The sequence below is a fragment of the Sturnira hondurensis genome, unplaced genomic scaffold, assembly GCF_014824575.4.
Source record: "Sturnira hondurensis isolate 20B ecotype Veracruz unplaced genomic scaffold, ASM1482457v3 Scaffold0007865, whole genome shotgun sequence".
In the NCBI taxonomy this organism is placed as follows: Eukaryota; Metazoa; Chordata; class Mammalia; order Chiroptera; family Phyllostomidae; genus Sturnira; species Sturnira hondurensis.
In genome coordinates this window covers 1,561,559-1,581,442 of record NW_028080496.1, presented here as the reverse complement: position 1 = coordinate 1,581,442, position 19,884 = coordinate 1,561,559, and the positions used below count along the sequence as shown (strand labels likewise).

Below are 19,884 nucleotides of genomic sequence, written 5' to 3'. Positions count from 1 at the left end.
CCCCTGGAGAAGGAGCCCACAGGACCTGAGTCACATTTTTGGCTGTTTACATGACTCCTTTTTTAATTTTCACACCAGGCATTTCCACAGGAGTGGTTGACGTCCCGGGGCCGCCTTCCAGATGCCGTTTTGAAATCGGTGTAACCATGGCATCGCTGGAGGCTGAGGAGCCGGGCTAGGCCAGCTGAGTCACTCCTGGGCGTGGGGACAGGCAGGAGCCAGGGCAGAGCAGGGGACACTGGGACTGGCTGTCACCTTGGACCTTCTGCCCTGGTGCTTTTGATAAGGGCCCTGGCTCAGACAGCTGACCCCCTCACCTGCTTAGAACTCATTACCAGACCGGAAATGGTCCCTGCACTGCTCACAAAGGGAAACGAGCACCTTGGGGCGGAGCTGCTAGGTCCCTCACTGCCTTCCAGTCCATCCCTGTCACACCTGTCTGCCGGTCGCGCCCTCGCTGCCGCCTGCCCTGCTGAGGGTAGGACTCCCTCCCCACACACAATGCTCGCCCCTCCTCACACGTCTGCGCCTGTGCCCTGGACGAGCAGTGACCCCTCCGTCCTGTCTCCATCACCAGCCTACGAGCACTGCAGAGCCTGTGACCCCCGCCCACGACCCCGGCCCACAACCGGGCCCAGTGAGGCACGCAGTCCCCGCTACCAGATCCATCAGTTACCTGGTGACCNGGGAAACGAGCACCTTGGGGCGGAGCTTCTAGGTCCCTCACTGCCTTCCAGTCCATCCCTGTCACACCTGTCTGCCGGTCGCGCCCTCGCTGCCACCTGCCCTGCTGAGGGTAGGACTCCCTCCCCACACACAATGCTCGCCCTTCCTCACACGACTGCGCCTGCGCCCTGGACGAGCAGTGACCCCCTCCGTCCTGTCTCCATCACCAGCCTACGAGCACTGCAGAGCCTGTGACCCCCGCCCACGACCCCGGCCCACAACCGGGCCCAGTGAGGCACGCAGTCCCCGCTACCAGATCCATCAGTTACCTGGTGACCGGACCGGTCCCTGTCCCCACCCTCAGACAGAAATAATAGCCATCACGAAGCACCACCTGGGTGCACCGCGCTGGTTTAGGTGCATTTGCTCCCGGAGGTGATGACAGCTTCGTCTGGACGAAACCGCGGCGAGGTAACACGCGTGTTGTTAACGTCCCCCATTGCTGGGGCACAGGGAGGGACCATGAATTGTGCGGGACCGTGCAGCCAATAAATGGGACTCATCCGCGAGCAGTCAGACCGTTGACCCCACACCCACCGCAGCAACAGTGACACTGCTGTAACCACTTTCCCCCCTAGGGTTTCGGGAGAAGGAGATGAGAGCCCTGAAAACATGTCTTAGAGCAAAGCACTGCGCACATGAAACCACAGAGATGGGGGAGGTGCCGCTGGTCTTGGCCCCCTTGCCCGGCGTCTCCCGATCGCCCACCCAGCCCGTGTTTCCTGTCTGAGAGCTGGAGTCTCCTGTCCCGCCAGCTGCTGGGACCACAACTTGCAGCCGAACTTGCCACCTCTCCCTCTTTCACTCCGCGTCCTTCCACCCACAGACCCGGTGAACTTCGCCTGGAACACACACCGGCCCCCGACCCTGCTGGGCGCCACCACACTGCCACTGTGTCCCAGATGCGCCCCTTCCCGCCACTGCAGCCGGAGCTCTCCCGGCCTGGCCCCGGGCTCCTCTCTGCTCAGCAGCCGGAGTTGCTCAGCCTTCCGTTCCCTCCCGTCCCTCTCAGAGGAAGGGTCCAAGTCCGCCCCTGCCAGCGCCCCAACCTTGTCTTCCCCACGCTCCCGTTCCCCGACGCTCCTCCCCTCAGGGCGCCCCCAGCACCCTCTCTCCTCCCAACGCTCTTCCCCCAACACCACACGGCTCCTCCTCAGCTCCCTTCACTCTGGACCTCAGAGCTTCACTCAGAGCTCACTGCCACTCTCGGAGCCCCCTTCGCGGTCACCTTTGCAGGGAGGGCCATACCCCCTCCTCGTCACCCCGCACCCTGCCCTTTCGTTTTCAGGTCCCTTCGTTCTCCAATGCCACAGTGCACATGCAGTGGTCACAGCTCTGTCCCCAACCAGAGTAAGAGGGGCGCAAGGGCAGCGACCCCCGAGCCTGCCTGGCTCACTCCCGAGAACCGCGCCTGGCACGCATGGGCTGTGCTGCCACCGGCCCAGAGACACGCTCACCCACCTCTGGAGTCATCCCCCCCCCCCCCCCCCCCCCCCCCCCCCCCCCCCCCCCCCCCCCCCCCNCCCCCCCGCCAACCCTGCCTCACGCCTTGGATAACAGGTTCCCTGAGGGCAGGGGCTGGACCCCCACCCCCAGTGCCTGGCTCAAAACAGGTGCTCAGGAAGGCCCTGTGCGGTGAACAGAAAGGCGGAATCCTTCTAGAAATTGGCTGGAACGATTCTTGAACTGCTTTTATCCAGGCTTTAACCTGGGTCAACTGATATTGCCGTGAATGAACTTGAACTCCTGGGTGCTGGACTGTCTAGTAGCCACGTGGGTCCTGGTGAACCAGGAGCCTGGCCAGGCTTCCCCAAACCCGCTGGTCGCGCCCTCCCCCTGCCCTACCCTGTGGAGGTGAGGGGAGCAGCCTGGGCAGAGCGGGCCCTCGGTGACCTGCCTGTGTCTGTCCCAAGGCCCTGAACCAGGTCTCCCGCCTTCCATGTTCGCTGTTCAGCCAAGTAATAGTGCCTGGAGGGCCATGGCCTGGGGTGTGGGAGAAGCCCCTGGGGCTGGCCTGTCTCTGAGGAGCTCAGTGGGGGGGGTGTGCAGGGAACGAACGACACCCCACCACCTATGGAAGGCTGGAGACCCACCATGAGGCACAGAACCACGGGCGGTAGAACTCTCCCTCAGCCTCACCCCGTGGTGCCCGCCATGCCACCTCACTGCGCGAGCACAGACTAGAGTGCGGTCTCGCAGAGGAGAGAGCACCCTGCACTCCGGCAGCTCTGCCAGCACCGCCCAGTTCTCCTCCCCAACCCTGCGCACCTCCAGCCCCCACGCCTGTGCTGGAGCTGGGGGGGGGGCGCCTGGACGACGCCCCCTGCCCCCCAGCCCCTCGTCGGCGTTCAGGGGCACGCTCACTTACCCTGTGCCCCCGTCAGGCTGGCCCTGGAAGAGGGTCTCTGTATCTGGTTCCCTGCTGGGTGCAGGTGTGACCCACCTGAGCCATGCCACTGTGGCTGGCCCACCCCCTGCACCGGGCCTTTCCAGCAGGGACCCAGGCTCGGCAGACTTCGGGCGGACACGGAACCTCACTGAGTCTCTCAGGAAGGCTCACTGAGTCGGACTCGCCACAGCGCCCTCTGCAGGCATCCTGGGGGCCGGCCTCCAACCCTCCCTGGCTGTGGGTCAGAGTAGAACCTGTGCCCGTGTCCTGCGGCGAGGAAGGGCTGGAGGACTCAGACACACCGCCCCAGACGCCAGCGGGGAACCCCGGCCCGGCAGGCCCCGGCCTACCTTCAGGAAGAACATCCTCCTGCAGAGCTTGCCTCCATCGCTGCCGGCCGCCTGCAGAGCTGCGGCCCCGGAGGGTAGGCCCAGGCCGGGAACGCGGCCCAGCCCCGCCTCGGATGTGTCTGCCAGCTGCTCAGGCGAGTGGACCATCCCCTCCTTGCCCTGGCCCAGCGACATCTCAAAGGGGTCTGGGCGCCTCTCGTCGGGGCTGGAGCCGTCGTCGCTGGTCTTTGCGTGGCAGAGGATCAGGGACCGGGAGAGGGAGCGGAATTTGGTGGACTTTCGGCTGCGCGCAGCCCGGCCGTGCAGCTCCATCCTCAGGGAGGAAGAGAAGCTGGCCTTCCTCCTCTCCTGCTCTCGGGCCCTCGGCGGGCGGGCAGCGACTGGACTGGGCTTAGCCGCCCCTTCGCCGGTGCCTGGAGGAGAGAGGTGACAGGAAGGAGCCATGAGATGACTGACTGTGCCAGGGAGCTCGGCCAGAGCCCTGGAGCCGAGCCATGGGGAGCCCGGCCTGCCGTGCCCCTGGCCCTCCATGCTGCCGGCCACGTGGGGCTCCGTGACCCCAGGCGGTTGCCGCCCTCTCCACTCCCAGGCTCACCGAGGCCAGAGCTTTCTCAGCGAGGGAAACCAAGGCACGGAGAGAAGGGCATGCCCAGAGCCACAAGGAGCCAGCGGAGGAGCCCGCCATCCACCCCAGGAGAGAATCACAGATCAGACGGCCCGGGGCTTCTAACCTGTATGAACTTCAAAGCCATTTTTCAGACCAAAGTTCACGGAGAATCCAGGTCCGAGGGCGTCAGGTAGACTACGTTCCCCCTGCCTGTCCCCTTGCACTGCCCTCAGTGAGCCGGGCAGCAGCCCGAGACACGCAACTCACAGGCCCGTATGAAGACCCCCGCCCTCTGTGCCCTCAGTTCCCGGTTGGGGAGGGTACGACTAGCAAGGCTGGGAGCCTCTAGGATGCTGCCACAGGGGGCGGGGCATAGGCGGGGCCAAATACGCCTACCACGCCCTCGGGGGCGGGGCCATTGCGTCACCACACGGATACTTGGCAGCGAATTCCCCAAGACCTCGGAGAGGGGACCGGCCGTGTGGAGAAGGGGAATGAGTTGACGAAACGCATTTTAAATTTCTGAACTCTCCGACAGGGTCCTGTATCAACGGCAGTTTTTAAAGGGCGGCCACTGCAGCCCAGGGGGTGACCAAAGAGTGACTCGGAGATAGGAAATGAAGGGAGGAAATTCATAATTCCTGAGACCAAATTCTATATTCTCCTTCACATAGGCTCTAAGCATCTCTAATTACACATTTCTCAGCACTTTGGTTCTTCCTTTGAATGGAACCGCTTTAAAATAAACTTGCTAGCTGGTTATTGCTTTCGTAGGTCATGACCGTTGCCCACACAGTCGCGCCTGGCAGCCTGCGGCTCCCGCTTATTCATCCTGGGAACTTATTCGACAGCTTCTCGGGGCTTCCAACCACGGGACCTCTGCATGTTGCATGCACTCGATCCACGTTTAAAACGCTTCTACCACTTATCTCATTCAACTCGTAAATAACTAATAGTAAAGGCGTTCCAGGTCTTTCTCCAGGCACTAACAGAAACACCCCTAATGTTTTCTGGCAGTGAGGACGTTGATGGCTATCTGTTGAGATAACGAAACATCCCACTGTCGGTGACTTGGGGAGAACTTCCACCATGCACGGATGTCGTTTGTTGAGGGCCTTTCGGCTCCTGGCACGAGCGTGGATTGGCCTGTTCTGATTTCTCCGTGTGAAGAGACATTCCCGGCTGTCTGCAGGCGGAATGGCCGACATTCTGTTGCCGTGAGTCTCACATTGGGCTGCAGTGCAGGAGTCTCTGAAGCGACGAGTGATCTATATTTAGGACCTCTGGACCTACACCCCCAGACACAAACGGCCTTGGGTCACAATGACGTTAGGCAAGGAGCTGGGGGCGGGTCGCACACCTCCTCTGTGTCTCCAAAGCGGCGTGATGGTTCTGAGACGTCTTTTGGTCCTGGCGTCACTTTTGAGGTGGTTATCCGGAACTTCCCATTGCTTCCTCAATTTTTAGCAACTGTTTCCTTTGTCAGTCTTGATCGTCTCACATTGCCGTGGAAGTGCCCTTTCACCCCGAGTCTCCCAGCTGTCCCTTACAGGCCCACGGCCTACAGCTTTCTCTCTGAGACTGTGCGCACGGGTGCAGCGCCCAGCCCCCCCCCCCCTCGCCTCGCTCTGCTGAACCTGGGCTGCAGGATGGCTGTTCTGTCCGGGGGCGAAAACGCCCACTCTTCTTGGCTGGCTTTCTAACGCACCTATTCCCACCTGAGTTTTATTACTACCCTTCCCATCCTGCTTTTCTTATGTTTGTGTCTGCCTTCTAGACTTTCACGTTTACTTCCCTCAAATCCATTTTTTTCTCTCCTTTAGAAACAACAGTACACCAGGCAGCGGTCACCTTCTCTGGCTTTGAATTCTGCTAGACCTGGGTTCAAATCCCAGCCCAATGATTTACTTGGCGTCTAACTTTCCCAATGTCTTTGACCTTTCTGTGACTCAGTTTGTTAATCCGTATAATGGGGGTGATGTGGTCACCACCTCACCGACACTCTGAGGATCAACTCGGATGCTGGAGGTAAATCCTTCAGCGCAGGTTGTTGGCTGGTTATTATCATCACTCTGTCCTCCTCCCCACCCTCTCCTCCTCCTCAAAGCTAGAAACTCCCTGCATAAGCTTTTCGCCACAGCCCGCAAGTTTCGAAATACGGTGTTCTAATTGTTATCTTAGAAATGGTCTCCAAGAGCAGCGTTAATTTCCAATTTCCACTCAGGTCTTAAAGACTGCGTGTTGCTCCTGTTCCCTTCTTGTGGTTACACCTCCCAAGTTATTCCCTGTTGTTCGAATGTTTATATTAGAAAAATGCTAGTGGGATCACATCGAGGCCACAGGATGTGTCCTGGACACTTTGCATCTGTGGGAGTGTATTGAGGTTTGCTCTGTGAGCCAGCGTGTGACGTGACTAAGTGTTTACAATGTTCTGTGCACATTTGAAAGGAACGACTGTTCTGTGTGGAGCTTCAAACATGGACGTATCCGAGGACGATGGTCATAAACACATACATAAATGTGTATTCGAGCCTTTCAGTCCCAGCGTTAAAACCCTCACATTCTTTGTTTGTCTTCATCTAATTAAGAAGAGCGCGTGTGCGGTGGTGTGCACTGAAGCCTGGCACCGCGTCTGCGACACAGTCCCCACATGTTTTGTTTTCCGCATCCCAGTGCCTTTGCTGGGCGCAGAGCGCGACCGGATTTTCCTCTCTCCACTGGGCATTCTCCTTCCTACCCATTTCCAGAAAGCGCCCCTTGACCTATTTAATAGGTACCTCAACTTTTATCTTCTCTGTCAGAATTCGCATGGCCACCTCGCCTTCTTTCAGCCTGTGTTTTCACCGTATGTGCCCCTTGCTGCAATTTTAACTTCACGTGGCCTGGTTTCAGACGTGTCCCTTGAAAGTGGGGATGGGATCGGACTGGGAGGGAGACTTCGTGTCTCTCGGTTTATTTTGTTTCCCTGTTTACACTGAATCTGGGAGTCTTTTACTTTACATCTATAAACCTCACATCTTACGTCTTGTATCTATTTCCTATGTGACGTTATATCTTGTCCCTTGACTGAGACGCCTTTCCCCCTGGCGTGTCTGGCTCTGTGTGGCTCCTCCTGAAAGCAGCACAGGCCACGCACACACATCCTGTTCTTCTCTGACTGGCTGCTCTGTCAAAAATTTCGGAAGCCGCATTCGAGCCCCTATCTTTCCCTCCTCATCCGTTCACTCCGAGAACCAGCCTGCCCGAGGTGCCGCGTCCCTACGCCAGGCGCCACTGCTGGGACGCCCACAGCCCCGCCTGACCCCCACCTGTCGGTCTCTGGTTGCAAAGAGATGACTGTGTGAGGGCCAGTCTATGTTCTCTCTCTCTCTCTCTCTCTCTTAGCATGACTTTCATCGTTTGTATTATTTCAAAACCCCGCTAGGAACTTACAGGCGGTCACCCCCGTGCCCAGGCTCAGCCCTGCCAGGGCAGGCGTGCCTGCCACCCTCGCCCCCACGCCCAGGGCCCCGCTCTGTTCCTTCCTTGGACTCTTTCTGCTGCTCAGCCACCTCCTCAGTCTCCCCAACGCCGAGCTTTCTCTACCGCTGGGCCTTGCATGCTCCTTCCAACCCCCGATGCTGTATCAGCGCTCCTCAGATCCCCTTTTTAGGTAACATTTCTTTGAAACCCAGCCACGCCCCTGCCCAGATGTCCGTGATGCCTCAGGTGCCCTGTGCGCTCCACGCACCCGCCCTGTCCCTGCACAGCTGGCCCTGGCTCACCGCCCTGGTTGGTTGAGCCCCGTCACTCCTCCTGAGCCCTGAGCTCCCCAGAGGGGGCAGGCTCCCGTCTGCTGTGCTCAGAACCCAGCCATCAGGCCTGGCTGCGCCAATGACCCCCAGCACCCCCTACAGAAGCGTGTACAGTGTGAAGGCGCTTCCCCGCCCGCCGGCGGGTGTGAAGCAGGACCAGACACCTCATAGGCACCTCCCCTCTGCTGGGCTGGCCCCTGTCCAGGACAAACCGTGCGCTGCCCGGCTCGCCTGCGTCACGTCTGGGTGACCGTGGAGCAGCAGGCGCACTCTGTGGCTGGAGAGGAGGAGGAGACGCAGGGACCACGGTTTGGGTTTGCCTTCTGGAGAGAAGTGATACACCACCCCTTTCAAGGTCATTTCTGTTTTTTTCTCTCTCTCTCACACACACATGTATCCCCAGCTTCTGCACCTGCGAGGGCGGCGCCTGACTGGGAGGGTGTCACTCTGCCAGAGGAGGAGATGTGGGTGGTTCCTGGCCGGTTCACCAAGTTCTGCAGAGAGCGAGCGTGGTGGTCAACCAGAAGAACACCGGCCCTGGGACTGAACCGACGTGGGAGAAGCCGGCGGCGCCCCTGGGGGCAGCGAGCACGGGCTTGGCTTCCCTGTCTGCGTCCGAGGTGCCTGCCCCGCACCCCCCTGCGAGGAGCAGCCCCGGGGCTCGGGAAGCCTCCTCCAGGGCGCTGCCTCCTCCCACACTCTCCCCTCCTCCTCCTCCCACAGCCCCAGCCCCAGGGACGAGGTCCAGGCTCCTGCGTCAGGAGTCCCAGGGCCAGAGGCTCCCAGGGCCACAGGGCACAGAAGAGCAACGCCCTGCCCCATCCCGATTCCCACCACTGCGTCCTGGTCACCTCTCTGCGCCACACAGCAAGCAGCACGCAACCCCTACCCAGCGGACACGCTGGCTCCTGCTGCCGCCCGGCCCCAGCACTGCGTCCAAACGTGAAGTTCCAGCAGCCAAGCCCTTCCCCCGGCCCCGCCATGCAGCTCAGAGAGGCCAGCCTCTTGCCCAGTTAACGGCCAGGGGACGTCCGCTCACCTGGGCTCACCTGTCTCCCCGCTCAGAACCCCCCCGGGCGGCTACCCCCCGGGCTTCTCTCTCCAGCTGCCCAGGAGGGACCACGGCACCATTTATTCCAAGACGGCCGGCAAAGAATGAGAACCGGACACGCTCCTGTCACAGAGGCCGCTGTCACGCCAGGTCCCGGGCGCTGACGGCTGGGATGCTGTGAGTCAGGCCCTGCCTCCCTCCACCACCTGCTCTAGGCAGGTGACTCGGGGCCGTGCGGCCGACCTGGCACGGCTCGCTGGGGCCCCCGACCACAGCCATCTGACTTCTCAGCGGGAGAAGCTGTTCTGCAGAAGAGGGCCGCTGGGCAGGGAGCACCACCTCAGAACCGAGGCCACCATCTGCTGGGCTGGCAGAGAACAGCCGGGGCCCAGCCAGCGCCCCGGCACCCTGGCGAGGCTCCTCGCGTTCCCTGGGCTGCTCCGCAGCCGCTGGGAGAGCAGGAAGGAGCACGCGTTCCTCGTGCCCACAGTGTGCCTGGCGCACTGTAGGGGCTTTACAGAACCATGAGCTCACACAACCACCACCAACCTCTTAAGGGCGCCCGGTCTGTGTCACAGGTGAAAGAGCCACTCACCGCAGGGACAGTCACTGCGCAGGTCCCTGGGTGACCCTGGGCCCCAGCCCCTGGCTGGCTCAGCCAGCTCCCCAGGGTCCTGCCTGTGCGGGCTGTCCCTAGACAATCCCCCGGCTCCCGAGAGCTAACGCAGCCCAGCGGGTCTCCAAGTCGGGTTCCAGGTCCAGAGCCCACAGAATCGGCACCACCTGCTAGCAGCCCTCCTGAACCTGGAGCTCTGGGGATGGGCCCCCTGCACTGCTTCCCCAGCCCCTGAAGGTGGCGCCACTGCAGGCTCCAGTTGGCGAACCAGGGAGGGGACTTCCCCAGAGCACGCGGAGACCCACACAGCACCGAGGGACAAGGCGCCCCTCTGTGTCCTAACAGGTTGATCCCCACGTGACTGGGCGCCATCCCCCTCACGTGCCTCGGAGAGCCTGACCTACGGGTGACCTTTAACCCATCTGCCCCCGACCGTGGTCCCACTCGTCCAGAGCACAGCCTGTGTGAGCCGTTTGTGCGGCCGCCTCCCCTGAGGAATGGAATGCCCCCCCCCACGCTCACCCCCCAGCGGCCCAGGGTGTCCCGGGGGCTCTAATGAGGGAGTAGGTGTCACCAAAGGGGCCCCTGGCATTCCCCGCGAGGCTGCGGGGACCCGGCGAACGGAAATGAGAAACACCAGCTGAGGCGGCAGGACCAGCACCAGACAGAAGAGAGCCTCCGACAAAGGCCAGTACAAGGGACCAGGGACAGTGCGTAACGATGCAGGAAGCCATCCAAGCAGAGCACACGCCCCTCGGAAGCAAGTGTGCACCCCACGCAGGAGCACGTGAATGCGTGAGGCACACCTGGACGGGCACGGACGGACAAACTGGGAGTCGTGGACTGGGGTTTGGACTCCCCGCCGACTCACTGGACAGATCTCCCGGACCGAAAACCAGCAAGGAGACAGCAGCCTGGAGTGACTCATCAGACCAGACGGGTTTATTTAACTGACTGCTTTTACAGCATTTCCCCCGAAAGCAGAATATACATACATTCTTTTCAAGTTCACGTGGAGCGTTTCCCAGGAAAGACCGCATAGGAGGACTCAAAACAAGTCTCAACAGAGTAAAGATCAAAGTCATGTCAAGCATCTTGTCTGACCGCAGTGGCAGGAAACTAGAAATCCATCACAAGGAGAATGCTGAACAACAGGCGGACACATGGGTCACAGAACGGCGAAGAGGGCAACCGCAAGGTCGAGGAGGAGGTCAAAACACACCTGGAGACACTGAGAAATGAAAACACAACCACCCCAGACCTATGGGGACCCGCAGCAAACCCCACAGGGGAGAAGTTCACAGCAATGCAGGCCGGCCCCAGCAAATAAGAAAAATTGCAAATAAATGATCTAACCTTACTCCCAAAGGAACTAGAAAAAAAAACAGCGAAGCCCAACATGTGTAGGAAGAAGGATATCATAAAGATCACAGTGGAGACAAGCAAAATAGAGTTTTAAAAACCGGTAAAAAATATCAGTGCAGTGAAGAGCTGGTTTTTTGAAAAGATGAGCAAAATTGATAAACCTTTAGACGAACTCATCCAGAAAAAGAGGGGGGGCAATAAAATCAGAAACAAAACAGAAGCTACCAGACACACCACAGAAATGGGTGGAAAGGGTTATGAGAAAAGGCTACAAGCGATGACACGCCCACAAAGCAGACAATCTGGAAGGAGAGGCTTGGTTCCCAGAAACGTACAGGATTCCAGGATGAATGAGGAAGAAACAGGAAGTCTGAACTGACCAATAACTAATAACAAAATCAAATCAGGAATCCCCAAACTCCCAACAAACCTAAGTCCTGGAGGGGAGGGGAGGAGAGGGGGAGGGGAGGGGAGGGGGGAGGGGAGGGGGGAGGGGAGGGGAGGGGGGAGGGGGAGGGGAGAGGATTACAGGCCGGTCTCCCTGATGAACATGGACACAAACATTCTGCACAAAATCTTGGTCACATTCAGCCACACGTTACAAAGGTCACACACCCTGATCCAGTGGGCAGTACTCCTGGGGCACAAGGTTGGCGCGGTGTCTGCATATCCATGAAAACCACGCAGCACACGAAGCAAATGAAGGGTGACAGTCACATGGTCACCAACACATAAAAGGGGTGGGGCAACAATAGGCTCACAGCTGTTTGCAGGGAAAAGAAGGCAATAATTAATAAATAATACAAGAGTGAACGCCGCCTCATGGGCTCACAACTGTAAACTGACTGTTGCCAACCCCTATGCATACAGGGAAAACGCGTTTGACGAAGTTCGACGCCCATTTATGACTAGAAACTCTTGGCGAACGGGGACTAGAGGGGACGCACCCGGACACAGGAAAGGCCGTGCAGGACAAACCGCAGCTCACACCGCACTCGGAAAAAGCTAAACGCGTTTTCCTTAGGACCAGGAACGAGCCATCCTACTGAGTGGCAGACGGTATTCGCCACGATACCTATGATGAGACGTTAATGTCCCGAATACGTAAAAAACTCATACAACGTAACACCCAGAAAAAATCGGTTTAAAAAATAATGGGCAAAAGACCTGAATAGACACTTCCAAAGAGGACACACAGATGTCCACAGACAGGGGAAAACACTCCGTGTCACTCATCATCAGAGAGATGCAAATTAAGTCGCAAGCAGGTACCACCTCACACCTGTCAGGATGGCCACCACCAATACGTGCTGGGGAGGACTCGGAGAAAGGGGGACCCTTGTGCACTGTTGGAGGGAATGTAGAGAGAGATGGATCCCTGGGTTCACGCCTCGGGGGGGGGCGCCCCGGCCAGGGGAGTGGGCATGGTGAGGGAGGCCGCCTTGTACTTGGCTTTGTCACCCATGGGACGCTGCTCTATGAGGACACGCCCCCGCCTAAGCCCAAAAGGGGTCATACTAGTCAAGTTCCTAGAGAAGCGCCAGCCACAGTTGTTCACTGGGAAGCCGCCCTGCCTCCGACTCTCCTCATCACACCCGTGACTGCCACCGCCCTGGGTCCCCGCAGCCCCTGCCCGGCTGCCACCCTCAGGTGGGCTTTTTAGAACCTGAAAGGGCTTGTGGCATTCTCCGCCATAAACCCTCCAAGAGCTTCTTCCTATTGCTCTAACAAACTTTTTTTACTTTAATTTAAATTTTTTAACGTTTATTTATTTATTTTTAGACAGAGGGGAAGGGAAAGAGGAAAGAGAAACATCCATGTGTGCCTGCCTCCTGCGCGCCCCCTGCTGGGGACTCAACTCACAACCCAGGCATGTGCTCTGACTGGGAATCAGACGGCAATCCTTTGGTTAGCAGGCCGGCACTTCATCCACTGAACCACACCAACCAGGGCTCCTTTATTTTCATTTTTAAAACGCGGCTCTGCTCTTTTAGAGCAGTTTTCAGTGTATAGAGAAATTGTGCAGAAAGTACAAGAGTTCCTAGAACGGCCTCCAGAGCTTCTCCTACCTTAACATCTCCCTTTGATGTGCAACGTTCTTCCACCTGAGAAATCAACTCGGCACCCCCAGGCCAGCGCAAGGCCCCAGCTCCCACCGGGGCCCACTGTGCTGCTCTGTGCGTGGGCTTTGACACGTGACACGGAGCTGCAGAGGTGTGTGCCATGCCCCATACGGTCCCCCTCCCCAAGATGGCCTTGTCCTCAAAATTAAATCCAAATTCCTTGCCGTGCCTCAGAGAGTCACATGAGCTTGCCCACGCGTCACCCTTTTCCCAAGAAACCACATCCACGTCACCTGAAAGCTTCAGTCCACGCCGCTCCCCAGTGTGGGAAGGCTGCCCTCTATGTCGCCCCGTGGCTGCACCTTCCTGCCCCGGTGTCTGTCCCACGCGGGGCCTCTCCCGCCCACGCCCGCCCCCTGTCCTATCTCTTCCTGCCTTCTCAGCTGGTCACCACCTGAAGGTGTCCCGCTGATCTGCTGGGGTGCTTGTGTCCCATCTGTGGGTCCCCCGAGTTGTGAGCGCCCCAACCAGGAACCTGAGAGCCTGCTTCAGCCGGGGCCCCCTGACCCTTGCTAGGGCGCGCCTGGCCCGTAAGGGCCCAGTGAGCATTTACTGAGCAAATCAACCCCGACCGAAGGGATCAATAAATGACGCTTCCACGTGTGTCTGCACTTGGGAGTTTACAAAGAGCGCTTCTCGCGTGTTCTTACTCTAACGCGTGTGATCAGGCTCAGAATTAAACGGAACGCCAGACCCGCATTCTCACGCGGCCAGCACCCGGGGGCCACGGATGAGGCAGCAGTGAGAACGTTCTCTCCCAGGGAAGGAGGTGGCTTCCCATGAGGCCCCCTGGGTGGCACAGGGGCATCAGTGGGTTAGTCCCTCGCTACAGAGCGCAGGGAAAACGCTGGGAGACACAGAACCGCACGAGCTCCCTCTAGCACGGGGCCAGACCCTGCGGTGGCACAGGAGTGCGCCCCGCTCTCCCAGAACCCTGCGGGCTGCCCCCTTCCCTCTCCCGATGCCCCTGGCCGGGAAGAGAGCAGGCACGGGCGGAAAAACGGACACAGAGCCAGACGGCAGTCCACACTCGACTGGAGTCAAAGCTGAGCAGATGAACCACCCCGGAGACCCCGCTGGGTCCCTCCAGCTGGCAGGCTCACAAAGGGTAAGGAGCACGGGGTTGGGGGGGGTCCTGGGCTGGGGGGGGCCCTTCCCAGGCCCAGCCTGGGCTTTTGCACAGCAGGCCTCCCCTGCAGGGACCACAGGAAGGGGTCAGGTATTCCTGAGGGACACAGCAGGGGGAGGGCAGTTCTGCTCAGCGTTTGGCAGGGACACTGTGTTCAGCTCGGGGTCTCTGCTTGCACAACCGTGTGCAGACTGTTGAGTCCATGATGCTTTTACGAGGAGGATGTGAGGACCGCGCCCCCCCCCCGCCCCCGCCGTGCTGGGCCCAGCTCCCCCTGAGCGTTTCAGACCCGGGGCAAGGGGACGTGCAGCCTGCGGCCGCGCTGGGCCGAGCCGGGCAGTTATTCCTCCCCCGATGCCCGCCTCCCACAGCCCTGCTGCCCACACAGTCATCTGAGGAACGCTGCTTCCTGCCTTGCATCAGAAAGATTTTTACAGATGAAGAAATCCCTGCTTTCTTTTCTTCATTTGTTGTTTTCAAGACGGGCTGAGTCAGGCGGCAGAAATGTGGAGCCCGGCCGGAGGGCGCCCACCCACCGCCGCTCACAGCGGCTCCAGAGTCCTCCCCCCCTCCCCGCCACACCTCCTCAGATGCTGCAATGCCCTTTCCAGCTCAGGCCTCCTGCTGGCTGGCCGGCTCTCATATGCTTCCCAGGCTGGCCCAGTCACCTCCTCCAGGAAGTCTTCCTGACACCCCCCAAACTCCATGGTTGAGGGAGGAGCTGCCCTCTGGGCCCCAAAAGCACTCCATGGCCATCTCCCTCACCTATGCCTTCTGCCTCTGTGGCCACACCTGCTCCCTGGCGTAGAGAGGGTGCTAAATAGCTTTCAGAGGACAAGGAAAAGGAGGGAGGGGCGTCTCTTTGGTCACACGCAGACACAGGTGTGACAGACACACAGGCAGACGGAGGTGAGTGGCAGGCCCCCTGAGAGAGCCCTGGCCCCTGAGTCCCTGCCCTGTGAGGTCTCCTCCCAGGTCTGCGGGCCCGGTGGCCTGGGATAAGCCACGCCCTTGCTGAAAACCTCGCTTGTGAAATGTGCTGTGATAAGACTGAAAGGAGAACACCCTCACTGCCTGACACAGAGCGGTAGGTCCATAGATACCGGCTCTGCCTTCCCAGAGCCCCGCTGTGCCTGCAGTGGGGGCGCAGCACGGCGGGCACCGGAGCCGCACCCTGCACCGCCCACACCCCATCTCGCTGCGCGACTGGGCTCCTCTCCCCAGGGCAGGATGCGCCCACTGCCTCCCAACCCCGGTCAGTCGGGGCTGCGGCCGGCAGTACAAGGGCAGCCCTCTTGGGAACGGCGTGGCACCCGTGGCCCCAACTCCAGACCCACAGGGCCCTGACAGAGCTCTGGCCACCCCTGGGGGTCCAGGTCCCGTGACAGAGCTTCTGCTCATGCCCGTCAGCACCACCTGTCCCTCGCCCACCGTCAGAACCCAGAGCCCCAGCCCCAACCCCTCGCCAAGGCCCCCCCCCCCCAGGCTCTGCTCCCAGCTTCCCCGCCACCTGGTGCTGTCCCTGCGCTCCCGCCATCAGGAGGCTGCCTGGGGGGCGCTCAATGCGAGGGTCCGTCCCACAAAGTGGGCAGCGTGCTTTCTTTAACCAGGGCTTTACATCGCGGGGCAGCCTGTATGTTATGAGTAAAGAGGGAAGGAACTGAGCAGGGGCCATGGGAGAGTTTCCTGGGGCCAAGACGACCCAGAAAATTTATACGGAAAAGCATCGAAAAGTAAGATGGAGGCAAGGCCGGGCGGAGGGAGGGAGGGACGGGTGGACACAGGATAAGCCCAATAGCGTTAACGGGTCACTCGTGGAATCCAGATGGTGGGTCTCTGTCCATTGACTGCGATTCCTTCGACGTTCCCGTCTGAGAAATTCCTACAACAGTTTGGGAAAACACAGTGGAGAGTGAGGCGCGCCACTAGTGTGGGGGAACGGGAGAATCCGTCGTGGCCCGGGCACCTGCTGGGGTTCCCCGAGGCTGGAGAGAGTGGCGGGTGACCCTTCGCAGGAGCGAGACACGCCCCCCAGCCCAGCATGGTCGGGGCGGCCGCAGGTGGACCGGGAGGGCGGTCCCTCAGCTGCAGGGTGACGGGNGCAGGGGCCATGGGAGAGTTTCCTGGGGCCAAGACGACCCAGAAAATTTATACGGAAAAGCATCGAAAAATAAGATGGAGGCAAGGCCGGGCGGAGGGAGGGAGGGACGGGTGGACACAGGATAAGGCCAATAGCGTTAACGGGTCACTCGTGGAATCCAGATGGTGGGTCTATGTCCATTGACTGCGATTCCTTCGACGTTCCCGTCTGAGAAATTCCTACAACAGTTTGGGAAAACACAGTGGAGAGTGAGGCGCGCCACTAGTGTGGGGGAACGGGAGAATCCGTCGTGGCCCGGGCACCTGCTGGGGTTCCCCGAGGCTGGAGAGAGTGGCGGGTGACCCTTCGCAGGAGCGAGACACGCCCCCCAGCCCAGCATGGTCGGGGCGGCCGCAGGTGGACCGGGCAGGCGGTCCCTCAGCTGCAGGGTGACGGGCAGAGTCCTGGGGCGCCCACCTGGTGGCCAGCCACGGGCTGTGGGGAAAAGAGGCACAGGCTCCCGACGTCTTATCGCGGCAGCAGCTAAAGCTCTTATTCCCCGAGCCAACAAGCCACCGCGATTATTTTTAAAAGCTGCTGGCAGACGGGATGGAGGAACACTCTCGCAGTCCCAGGGGCCAGCTTCGGCTGGCGGGACTTGAAACAGGTCTTTTTCTTGCTGTTCCCTGACACGCTGATCCCCTTTCCCGGAGCTGGCTTCTCCACCCTCAGTCCCCGCCTCACCCCTGCACACCCTGCAGGACACAGCCGAGGCACCACCTCCTCAGGGAAGCCCTCCGGGGTCCACCCGACGGGCGCAGTGGCCCAGTTCGATCGCACGGCCCCTCATCTCCCCGTGATTGTAGTGTCTGTGTGCGCGCTTGTCTAACGTGTCCTGTGAGTTCCCTGGAGCCCAGCCCTGGGGCACGGAATGCTCTGTGCTCTAACTAATGTGTTGAAAATCAGTTCCAAGTGTTTGAGAAAGTGACTTCACTCTTTGTCAGTTGAAAAACAAATAGAGAGCGGGTAGCGGGGCGAGGACCAGAAAACGAATCCAGCTACATCTGTCTGTCGCAGGCCACGTGACCCAGCGTAATTTTCCCGAGAGGCACAGCAGCAGTGTCCCCTGGGGGTTGACTTCCTCCCTGGAAGGAATTCGGGGTGAAGGGAGAAGCCATGCAGAACTCCCCTCAGACCCGCACCTGCCCCCTCACCCTGCTACGGCCAGCCTTGGGGCTCACGGGGCCTTGGGTGTCCGATGCCACAGTCTAGCCGGAGGAAGGGAGGCACCCGTGTTGGAGATCCCGTGCCTGTGCAAGGGGGTCACAGCCACCACCACGGCCACGTGCGCAGAACCCGCGCTGCTGAAATGGCAGCCCGGGGCCACACATGCTCCCACAGCTTCTGTCCACGTCCTAGATGGGACAGCGCGTGCCCGACATGGAGAAGGGTGTCTCTGGGGTCCTGCACGTGGCTGTGCCCACGCTCCTCAGTTTCCCACCGCAGGCGCAAGGAGAAGGGCCTCAAGCATCTGACGGAGTGACATGGAGGGGTGTGGCCGGCCAGGCCCCTGTCCCACAGCAGACAAGGACTCGGAACAGCCAGCCTGCCTCCAGGAACTGCCCTCGGCCGTTCCCTGGGGGCACGGAGCCTGCAGGGTCAGCTGGTTAGACCTCGCCCACCGCCCTGCTCAGCCTTCACCGGTGTGCTCCCTGGAACACGCTCAGTGGCCCTCCGAACAAATGTCTGTCTGATGTCACCAGAGAAACAGATCAAAGATAGCGGTGCAGCCAGGGACAAGAAGCGGCGAGGCCCCCGTACATGGAACAGTCTCAGGGAACACGGAGCGGCTACCACGTACCAGGTCCGGCCCAGCCCTCAAGGTCCCCCCGGTGGAGGCAAACACACTCTGTCATCTACCCACAAGGGAAGACACTCCAAACACTTTGGACAAGAGAGGGACAGGGATGCCACGGCCACCTGGGCACCCTGGGAGGGTCCCTGTCACCATGGGGGCAGCCCACTCAGGGGTGCCAACCTGGGCTCTCGTCACCCATGGGCCACCGAGGCCACTCGGCAAGCCTGCTCTCACCAGCTGCACCCACAGTCCCATGAGGTGGGGGTGCCGGCCCCCCGCTCTGCAGAGGAGGGGCCGAGCCCCAGCCACGTAGGACTCCTCTCCTGAGACCAGTGCGCCTGTCACTCCTACAGCTGGGACCCTCCCCCGGGGCCACGCCCACGGCCTAGGTCCAGGTCCCTGTGCTCCGCAGCCTTTCCTCATATTCTAGGTACTAGAGAGGAACCCCAGGTCCCACCCCGGTTCCAGCTGCTTCTCCCCATCTTCCTGGGAAGAGTCAGACTATGCCTTTGACCGGCCTCGCTCTCCTCTGTAAAGAAAACTGTGTGCTCACTGTCTCCTGCCAGAGCTCCAACAGCTGACCTACTGCCAGCGCCGGCCGAGGGCGCTGGGCACGGGGCTAGACGGGTCTCCCTGACGCTTGTCCCCGTCCCTGCTGTCTGCGCTCAGCCACCACCCGACGTGGGCCGTGCTGGTCGGGTCCCCTGCTGCGGACACCTGCACCCCCACCCCAGGAACCCCGCAGCACCCTCTCCATTCCACTTCCCACTGGCCCCGAGCCCGGCTGGTGGGGACCCCGCCCCCAGGGCATTCCCACTTCGATGCCCCTAAACTTTGCCACCCACAGCGACAGAGGAAGTGAATGCGTGGGAGGAGCTGCCCTGGCCGGGGCTCGATCCCTGCCCTTGGTGGTCCAGCGACCCCCCACAGCCCCTGGCAAGGAGCCTCTCAGCCTGGTGAACACCCAGCCAGCCTCTGCTGGGACACCACTGACAGGTGGGTGCCAGTCCTGCCTCCCCGCACACTCACACACGTGTGCACTCATGGGCCAGTCCGCACAACACACGTAGGCAGCTGAACCAAAACGGTGCTTCCCGCCCCAGCCCAGGGCATCCTTCACGCCCTGCATTCCCACCTCCCCACGGGTCCCCAAGGAGCAGCCTCACTCACCGGCCCCCCTTCGAGGGAAGATTCTCTTCTGCAAACTCATCCCTCGGGGCATGGGGGACAGAGGAGTCGTCCCCGAGAGCCGGGCCCAGAAGCTGGGGGCTCCACAGCAGCTTCTAGGGCCGACAGGATAGGAAGACAAGTCAAAACCACCAAGAAACTCTCAGTCAGAGCTGTTTTCCCTCAGCAGGCAGGCAGGCACGGAGGGAGGGGAAAAAATCCCTTCCCCGCTGCCAGAAAGTCTTCAACGTCTCAGGGCAGCGGCTTCCAACTCCTGCCCTTGCTTGCGAGTCAAAGCGATGTTATTCCACTGGATCCAGCCCTCAGATCCGGAGCCTCTTCCTGCACCGCAAACAGACAGGCAAAACCGCAAACTTTCCTCTGGACTCGAGTCCGGGGTGAGCGGGACGCGCACAGCCCCGTCTGAGGTCCCCCGGGTGGGAGCTGCTAGAGCTCTGGACCCTGCCCTTGGCTCCCCACCCCCTCACTTCTTCTCTTACATGAGTTCTGGTGCGTTTGTGTGACTGCAAGAGACACACATGACACCTCCAATCCTTGCCTGACACCGAAGTGATTCATTTTCTCCTTCGCGCGCGCACACACACACAGGGCCTGTTTCATCCAAGTAA

General features: G+C 60.4%; 1 protein-coding gene across 1 annotated transcript in view; it reads right to left on the bottom strand.

The window, feature by feature from the left end:
- The window catches only part of IL16 (interleukin 16), a 58,020-nt gene extending 38,372 nt beyond the window's left edge, over nucleotides 1-19,648 (bottom strand). Inside the window, exons 1-2 of the mRNA XM_037053500.1 lie at nucleotides 19,259-19,648; nucleotides 3,466-3,878 (exon numbers count right to left, since the gene is read on the bottom strand). Of these exons, the coding sequence (XP_036909395.1) occupies nucleotides 3,466-3,878; nucleotides 19,259-19,310 (465 nt within the window). The 5' untranslated portion in view covers nucleotides 19,311-19,648. The remainder of the gene's footprint in view (nucleotides 1-3,465; nucleotides 3,879-19,258) is intronic.
- Between the last annotated feature and the right edge of the window lie 236 nt (nucleotides 19,649-19,884).